Source organism: Sinocyclocheilus grahami, unplaced genomic scaffold, assembly GCF_001515645.1.
Source record: "Sinocyclocheilus grahami isolate Dianchi unplaced genomic scaffold, SAMN03320097.WGS_v1.1 scaffold428.1, whole genome shotgun sequence".
Lineage (NCBI taxonomy): Eukaryota > Metazoa > Chordata > Actinopteri > Cypriniformes > Cyprinidae > Sinocyclocheilus > Sinocyclocheilus grahami.
In genome coordinates, this window is record NW_015505607.1 from 900,779 (window position 1) to 910,737 (window position 9,959).

The 9,959-nt window shown below is 36.8% G+C and overlaps 1 protein-coding gene across 1 annotated transcript in view; it reads right to left on the minus strand.

The window, feature by feature from the left end:
* Positions 1 to 3,410: 3,410 nt before the first annotated feature.
* Positions 3,411 to 9,959, minus strand: part of LOC107551605 (neural cell adhesion molecule 1-like) — a 50,226-nt gene continuing 43,677 nt past the window's right edge. The window contains exons 9-10 of the mRNA XM_016233271.1: positions 5,495 to 5,645; positions 3,411 to 3,691 (exon numbers count right to left, since the gene is read on the minus strand). Of these exons, the coding sequence (XP_016088757.1) occupies positions 3,411 to 3,691; positions 5,495 to 5,645 (432 nt within the window). The remainder of the gene's footprint in view (positions 3,692 to 5,494; positions 5,646 to 9,959) is intronic.

The window sequence follows — 9,959 nt, forward strand, 5'->3', positions numbered from 1 at the left end:
GAGACCTGGTTTAGACAGATTTAGAGCTCCAATAAAATATCTAACATAAAAACATGGTATAAGATGATCAAATATGTCTGGTTTTAACAAAGCATATAAGAAACATTTCAAAAACTGTTAGATATGACATACATATACTAATTTGATTGCCTTATCAAATTGCACAGATTATCACAGCACATGATCTTCAGCATTATAGAGAATAGAGATATTTGTCTTAAGAGTTAAATAAAAAAATTCAGATTTTAAGGGAAAATGTGCACAATGGATATAGTGAGAAAAAAGGCATAACCAATAAGCCAAAATATTAAATAAACAAAGAGGTGAGTGGTGAGTGAAACTTTATCAATAATGGGGTTCCAATTCTGAGAAAGTCTGCAGGACTTTTTGTGGGTAGTTCTGATGGGCACAGATTCTGTGTGCTTTCCCAGAAGACCCTGCAAAGAATTTTGAGTTTCATATTTGTAGTAAAATACATTTTAGTTTGATCCAAAAACGATCCTGCAATAATAGTCATCACTCAGAGGTTTTCCCAGAGGTCCCCATGCAGCATCTTACATTTCATTTTTGCATTATATTACAACCATTTGTTTTCATCGTCTAATTGCATTGGACAAGAGTGCTGATATTTCTTTGTGTTGTTCCAGAAACCCTACTTTGGGTTCGTTTGAAACGATTTTCTTTGGCAGAACAAAAGTAAACAAAATAACTGGCCACATTTTGTCTAAAATGTGAATTATTTGATATTAACTTGCACTAGTATTCAAAAGTTTGGGGTTGTGTTTTTGAAAGAAGTCTTTCATGCACACCAAGGCTGCATTTATTTGATAAACAATCAGTAGTAACAGTAATTTTGTGAAATGTTATTATAATTTAAAAATATTTTCATGTACATAAAATATATATATATATTTTAAATGTAATTTATTCCTGTGATGGCAAAGCTGAATTTTCACCAGCTATTACTCCAGTCTTCAGTTTCACATGATCTTTCAGAAATCATTCTAATTATGCTGATTTGGTTCTTCTTATTACAAAAAATAAGAGTTGAAAACGGTATATTTTTGTGGAAACCGTGATACATTTTTTCAGTATTCTTTAATAAATATAAAATTCAAAAGAATCTCTAAATCTTTTGTAACATTATAAATGTCTTTACTGTCACTTTTGATCATTTTATTGCATCCTTGTTTAATAAGCGTATTAAAAAACACTGTATTAGTTTGCTGTTTATCACTGTTTTCAATTTACAACAATTTAATTCACAATTTAACTCCAAAAGTTCTCAATTTAATTCATTTGACTGAATGATTAAAAAAAGAACCAGTTCAAAAGAAAGATTCTCTCTTGCTCTCTCTTATCCTACATCAGTCATCAATCATATATCAATAATGACCAGAATGTGTTGTTTGTGTTTTTTTTTTTACTTGAGTCTGATGCATGACTATCATATGCCAGTCCAATGCGTTAGAGACTAACTGACAAATGGTTGAGCGATCAAAAAGCCATTGGCTGAGCAGTGTGTGTGTGTGTAGGTGGCTGGTAAGACTGCTTCGTGAAAGGCTGCGTTTGTATGTGTGAGGCTTGTTCTGACGCATGTCCTAAGGAGGTCTGGCAGAGCAAGCAGGCTGTCAGCAGTGAGCAAACTTACATCTCTCCCCCCCCCTGCCACCCCGAGAGACAGACAGTACCCACAGACAAACAGTGCACATGTCAGGCTGTGACAACTGCTCTGAGCACTCTTATTTAGCATTCAAGTGAACCCTGTCCCTTTCCTACATTTGCACATTCTATTTTTGGTCAACTCTGCATCACATTTCATGCTTGCCAAGCAATATGGCCAATGAAAGAGTTTTTATGGCAGTGGGGAAGGGTATTTTGCCACAATTTGAAATGGCTAGCAGCTGTGGAAAGTGTTTAGTTGTTATATTGACTACGGGAGGGTGGCTCTATGTGCGTCATAGACTGCTGTTTTCTCTTTTTTAAGTGTAATACAGCATCTTAACTAGGTGAGAAGCGACAGTGTGACAAGCAATAAAAAGCTCTTCCATGTTAATCAAAATTTCTGTCCTAACCAGCTGCAACAGTGACAAGCAAAACTACTGTACATGTTGTCAGTAGCATACAATGAAACCTCACTGCACCAAAATTCAGCTCCTCATGTACACTAAACCTCAAACTGCAGAGAGATTGACTGTGGCATTTAAGAAGCATCTGCTATCAAATGACAAATCTATGGAAGCCAATTTCTGCTTGAGTAAAATTAATTTGTAACTTTCTATTTTACACTTGTGACTTTTTCTTGATTGCAACTTTAATGTAATTGCAACTTTATTATAATTGTGCCTTCATATCTTTGTTGCTCATAACTGAATTGTGACTTTGTATTTTGCTATATGAATTTATCTCACAATTGTGCCTTTGTTACTCATAATTGTGACTTTATATCTCAGAATTGTGAATTTATATTGTACAGTGTGACTTTATATGTCACAATGGGCCTATTTCTTATTTATAACTTTCTTTTTTTCAGTACAAATTCTTCAAGTTCCTCAAGGATAACCATAAAAGGGCCATCTGTAGTACACTACGCAGTGTGTTGCAAGTGCGAGAAAGTGTGCAAACACACTGTTCTGATTGGCTGTGGTTTTATATTTTTACTTTCAGCACAGGCAGAAAAATAGCTTGTCTCTGGAATCTGCCTTAGGACAGTGTTTTTAAAAACAGTTGAACGAAAACAATATAACCAAGTTAAAACCCTTGCTCTAATACAATCATCTGAGCATCTGTGGTCATTTCTTGACTAAAATTAAAAAAGGGAAAAAGCATAATAGGACCCCTTTAAATAATTTTTTAAAGAAATGAGACTATCACACAATAAAAACCAATTGTGGTGACTCTAAAGCCTGTGAGATAGAAAAGAGGCGTCACTTCTGCACTGCCTCATCGCATTGAGACTAAATAATCACCTCACTGCCTTCCACACCATTTCACATCTGCCACACTTTACAGAGCACCAAAAATATCAGAGGCAGAGTCGCATTTAACTGTCGAATCTGCAGCCTGAAAATTATACCCTGCTGTTTCAATGCATCGTTACACAGGAAGCAACTTAATTATTGTAATTAATGTTATCGGTCAGTAATTCGAAAAAAATCAAAAGCGCACTAAAATTACACAAATTATTCTACTACACAACTACAACAAGTCATTATATACTTAGCACTTGTGGGCTGATAAGGGTGGGTAGGTGTGTTTATCAGCCCTATTTTGTACATAAACGAAGAACATAGAATACTGGAAAGAAAAAAACAGTAATTATTGTGTTCTCTCAATGCAATATCAACAGGCACTATTGCTATGACTGAATATCAAATGCAACAGAGTGCTGAAGTATACTGAAAATGAGCTCAGAAAGCAATTATTAGTGTCAAACACGTCTTTAGTGTTGAAACTTTAATGAGGGGGCATCTAAAGGCTGATGGGTTGGAGCAGTGATGCCATACCTCCAGGAAGCTGGCAGAAGGAGTGTTGTAGATCTTGACGTTGGTGGTATTAGCGCTAGGCAGCAGCAAGCCATCACGGAACCACAAAACGGAGGCGGCCGGGTGAGCAAGGGCCTCGCAGGTGATGTTAGCCGGATTTCCATCCCAGGTGAACACCGCCGCAGGGCCTTGGATCTTTGGAGCATCTGTAATTATACACAGTGTCAGCCAAGTGCAACCAACACATGGACTGTTCCAGAGAGAGACCTTGGGGCCACAAATATGATGGCTTCCAGCTGGCATACATTACCCATCATCCCCTAAACTACCTTACAGAATTGCAATTTCTGATATCTGCTCTATTGTCTGTTGTGATTGTTCCCCCCTGATGTTCACTTCGGCTAACAAGACTTTCCACTCCAGGATTGATCCAAGCAGTTGAGTCATCACATTTCCCATTAAGCTGTTCTGATAAGACACATATCCACTCAAATCTTATCGCTATCTCAGGACCACAGGCTGCAACACCGCTGCTGAGATAATGTCAGCACCCCAAAACATCATGTCTCTTTTTGGATGAAACGGCCAATGAAATCTTATCACAGCAGTGGTTGAAATGAATATTGGCAAATTTAAGGCATGAAATGATTCATGATTTCATGTGTGATTTCAGGAGAGCACGTTCTTACCATGTTGATGTAAGTAAACAGCAAAACTTTGCATAAAGATATTTACTGATTTCAAATGGCTATAATAAATAGTCTTTCCAACTGGCTGCCAGCCTGAGACTTCAGTTTTACTATGAAGCTGAGATCCATTTCAATAAAACAACACATAAAGAACCAAGCGAAAGAAAAAATGCATTTAAATGTAAACTTGAAGTAAAAGGTGGGAAATAAAAGAAATGCACAGTCATGCAAAACAGAAGGAGAGACTCTAACCCAGACCGTAAGTGTCTGAGCATGGGAGTGAACAATCTCATCTAGGATCATTTGAAGCAGACAAAGCACCTTTTCTTATCACTAATTACTGCAAAACGTGCGCTCAACCAAGACGCTGATTACTATAAGCCGGGCTGTGGCAAACTGCATTTCCACACAATTTCTATCAATTGCACATTGTGATGATATCTCAGGAAAGGGAGAAGATTTTTTTTAATCCAATTTTAATCCAATTAGACTTTCATTGCACTTCAAGCTTCACTCCCTCCCACTTTTCTAAATTAGATTGTGAGAATGCGTAAAAATGCGCAAGCAGATGAAAATAACTTTAAAGCTAGCTTTACTGTAATTCTCTACCTGGCAAATGGCACAAAAGTGCACTCAGCCAACTGCAGTAAACATAATCTGATAAAATAAGCGTTTGCTCTCAAAATTGAGTTTTAAGAATGTGAAGATGGCAGTATTTCATTTCATATGAAGAGCTCTGAATGTAAGAAATAAGCCCAAAAGCTATAAACACATTTGAGTATATGGCACTGTGATTTAAACTGAATTTTTGGTGGAAAGCAAGTTTAATTTGTTTGAAACAGACATTTAAAAAAGCCCTCAAACCACCAATTCCTTCAAAAATCATTTCTGTTGTTAAATCGAATCTTTTGTTATATACTCCAAAAAAAAAAAAAGAGGAAACAAAAGAAAAAGAAAACATAATACTGTTTATTTCACAAAAAAATAAAATAATTCAATGAATAACATCTGTCAATACTCTGCTGAAAAAAATTTGCTGGTCTAGGCTGGTTCATGCAAGTCCAAGGGTTTAGCTGGTGGATCTACTGTTCACTTGCAAAAATGAGCTGCTTTAGTTTCTGGCAAACAAGAAAGTCTTGATGATTAAGTTAGTTATTTTTGGGTCCGGCATCCATTTATTGGTGTTATCCGGTAGCCGACAAACAGAACATTGAGAAATCACAATCTGTCCACTACATTGAGCTTAGACACATTTGCCCTGAACACAACCAGAAAAATAACCTACAAAGGACAAAGAGAGAAGTTTGTTGTTTAGCTTACAGCGCACTTCCAGATACATGCTCTGGATGTCCTGACCAATGGAGTTGCGGGCAGTGCAGAGGTACTGGCCGGCATCGGTGAACTGCACGTATTTCAGAGTCAGAGAGGACACACGGGCATCACTGCGCACGATCACGTTACCATCCAGACTCTAGAAAAAGAGAAAGACAGAGTGAGAGTAAGAAAAAGATATGTAAAATGCATATATAAGTTAAACCTAAATAGCACTGCTAGAGAAATAAGGGGGTCCTTAAAGTGATAATTTTGCCATTATCTACTCAACCTCATGTCATTCCAAAACTGCATGACACAAAAGATGACATTCTGACGAAGCTTCAAAACAGACACGAAAGCACCATAAAAGTAGTCCCTCTGACTTTTATATATTTTAGATCTAAATTTAAGATTTTCAAACAAAATCCTGACATCCACACCATAATGAGAGAAGTAGCGTAGTCCATTTGTGAATGAATCATTCAGAGCTGTTTTGTGAGATGAATGAACTAATTCACCAAAAAGATCTGACTCAAAAGAATGATTCGATCAAACCAAGTCAAGGTTTTCTTGTGAAAAACAACTTTAGGTCAGTCATACAAGGTTCGGAAAGACATGAGGGTGAGCAAATGATGACATTTTTCATTTCATCATTGAAAAACAATCATGTCATTCCGCCACACAACTACAGATGCCAGTCGAAACGAAGAGGGACGGCATGTCTTTGTGTTTCAGGCTCTGTCTGGGGCTCTGGGGGGTATTTCAGAAGACAGTGAGGCAGGGATCAATAATGAAGTGGACCACACAGCAGGGGCCACTTTAAAGCCTTTTCTCCTCAAAGCCTGTTTGAACAGCACAGCTGGGACAATCTGCTAACAGTTTAACTCCCCGGCTCCATCCTGCACACATGCGCACACTCTTTAGCTTCTACTGCATTTAATCTGCTGCCCATCTCTGGTTACTGTGGTGATCTGAGATCCTATGGTTGGAGGGGTTTTGAATTCAGCAATCAATGCTAGTTCCAGCTGTTACAATGAAAAGCCGGCATGTTTTTCATCACTGCTCTGTGTTGTTTGCATTTCAAAGCATTTCTTGATAGTTTCACTAGTTTTCAAAAGCAACTAAAAAGGTCCTTCAGATCAGCTTCCAAAAGGAGCAAATTCACCTCATTAACCCATGATTACACATGCGTGGCTGACATGAAATACTGTTGGTAAGTTCAAATATTGTGCCGTGACATGCTAAAACTCTACTATTTTCTACAGCATTTTGCTTATTCTTCTATACTTCTTAAACATGCAGCCTTTATGACCTCATGCTAATTGAGAAACCACACGGAATATTTGTACTTTTCAAATTTCATTTGCCACATCACATGACCATTTAAAATGGATGTGAAGTGAAAAAAAGTTTTAAAAGGAAGTTAAAGGACCCACTGAAGCTGTAAGATGCCACAAATAAAATTCTTGTTTTCTCGTGAAAAATGAGAAATATTGTTTTTCCAAGAGTTTCACATTTTTTATTGTAAATCTTTAACCAATAAAACACAGGGCCAAACAATATCTAGCATTTCTTATATATAATAAATAAGGAAAAGGTTTTACCTTTTATTTGAAGTTGTCCTGTTTTAACCACAAGGTTAAAATGGAGATATCTCAAGCGGTATTCATTTAATCAAGAAATGTGTCCTTCACCATGTCTTATTATTTATAAGTTAATAGATCTTAACATTATGTGAGATCTCAGTTTTTTATTTATATACACATATATTTACAATAAAACATTCTTAAATTAAAGTAAAATGTATTTGGTTCTGCGTTTAATTGGTTACACATTTACAATTAAGCACCTTACGAATATAGGACTGGAAAAAAGTTAATGGACACATTATGTGTCAACTCTACATACTGTACATTACCCATACATTAGTGACTAATGCTCAACTTGGTAATTTTCAAAAGAACAAATCAAATGGAAATCCACATATTAAGGACCCTCACGTAATTTATAATAAAATCCAGAGCTTCCAACAGAAGCCTAAATATGCCACAAATTAAATTCTTGTTTGTGGTAATAAAAAATGAGAAAGTGTCCCCCAAGAGCTAAACATTTTTCTTGGCAGTACCAGCCCTATTCATAAGGTGTTTCACTGTAAATGCTTAACAATAAAATATAGGGCTAAAATACAATATATATATATATATATATACACAATTTGAGTTGAATTACTGAAATAAATGAACTTTTCCACGACATATTGAGATATTGAGATGCACCTGTATACACACACACACACACACACACACATATATATATATATATATATATATATAAATTAATGTATATTTTATACACACAAATAAAATAAAATGTGATAATTATTTTTTATATATAAAAATAAAACCATAAGGTTAAAAATGGAGATCTCTCAAACAATATTCATTTAATCAAGAAATGTGTCCATGAGTATGCCTTAATGCAAATGAATGGATCTTAACATTTTGTGAGATCTTAATTTTTTACCATTGAGGCAAAATATTTAATATTTTTACATATCTTCTTTATTTATTATTCCATATTTATAATAATTATAAATGATCCAATATTTATTTGGTTCTCCATTTAATTGGATACACATTTACTATCAAGCACCTTATGAAAGAAACAGAAAAAGCTTATGCATCAACTCTCCATATGTTACCCATACGTTCGACTTAGTGATCTTCAAAAGAAGAAATCAAACGGAAATCCACAGACTAATGACACTCATGTAATTTTACAAGAAAATTAATTGACTGAGCGAATATGACTTGCATATTATGACCCATGTTAATCAGAGAGTGCAGCCTCTTCCATGACACATTTAAATAGATTTATTAGTCATGCCAGCTGACACCATATTACTCAGTTAACAAATACAAGTTGTTTCTCCACTCCAGTGCTGAAGCCACCGGCCACGATATTCACATGGATACCCACTCCCATTCATTACGGATGGACATTCAAAGAGAAAAAGAGTAGCTGTCACACCTAAGCATGGTCGACATTCACAAGCAGTACTGAGTGCAGCAGAATGAATAAAATAAGCCCAGGAGAGCTGGATGTGCTCTACATTTTTCGTGCTTAGCGAAGCATACTTTGTTTTACCTGCACTACAATGTCACTATTGCATGTACATGCATACTGAATGAAATATGAGCATCGAATAACTCACCGCAAACTGCTCAGCATATGATTCACATTTTGCTTCAAGTGAAGGCACTGTAAAACGTGAACATTAGCGTGCACCTTTCATCAGTGTCACAGATGGTATCCCGACAGCATGAGAAGACAGCCGGGAAATAAGATGTTTCTGAAACCTGCAGTGGCACTTCATTTATAAAGTGCCTGTTCAATGGTCAGTGAGAAATTAGACTGCGGAGCAGAACGGAGTGTATGCGGTACTGAAATCCAATCAATTCACAAACTTGATTTAAGGTGTGGTGGCTTAGTCACGATCTGAGGGATTGAGTACTTTAAGCAACAACCAGGGTCTCGACCATAAATTCCATCCTGCTTGTGCCTCACGTTCAAAAGGCTGCAGGATTGTCGAGCGAGTCCCCTCCCGTTACATAGTAATTGACAGTAAGCTGCGTACGCAGAGTCTCTCCTGTTTTATGTGTGTACGTAAGGCCGGTCACATATAAACCTTCACGATTTCTTTGAACACTAACCTGGAACACTTCCAGCAAATCACATTGCACCTCTACCTCCTCGTCTGTTGTCAAACTTAGCAGGAAACAGTAGGGAGGGAGAGACAGAGAATGTTTCGGCTTACATTTCAGTACTGAAATGCAATCACTGGCCTGTGTGCATCTTATCTCACCTAATAGAGATTGTAGGAAGCCCCATTCTGCCCATCCGTTTCTCCTGAAAGAGCAGACAACCAACGGCAGAACAGAATCAGAGCTCACATTCAAGGTCTTTTGCGTGAAAGAAAAGGATTTCTTCTTTTCCCTCGGGAGAAAATAGTAGGTGACGGATATCATATTGTATGACTGCACTGACAAAGAGACAATGTAAGAAAAAAGCTGTCGCTGAGAAAAGCGAGTCAAACGGTGTCCTGCACTTCAAATTTCCCTCTAACAAGAAACTGGAAGAGCACTCTAGCACAGACAAGATGGATCACAGTGTGTCCAAATGCGGAAGAGAATAAATCTGAACTTTTGATTAAGATGGCCTATCTTGGATTGATGCAAGACATTGTTGAGATATAGCTGCCCTAAGGTGGTCTGCAGCAGTGAAAGTCTAGACAGTGAGCAGACCAGACGTTCCAAGATTGAATGCAAATTGAATTTGGTCAAGGTCACATACTGTAGTACATACATACCAGTATATGTATATATACAGTGGGTACGGAAAGTATTCAGACCCCCTTAAATTTTTCACTCTTTGTTATATTGCAGCCATTTGCTAAAATCATTTAAGTTAA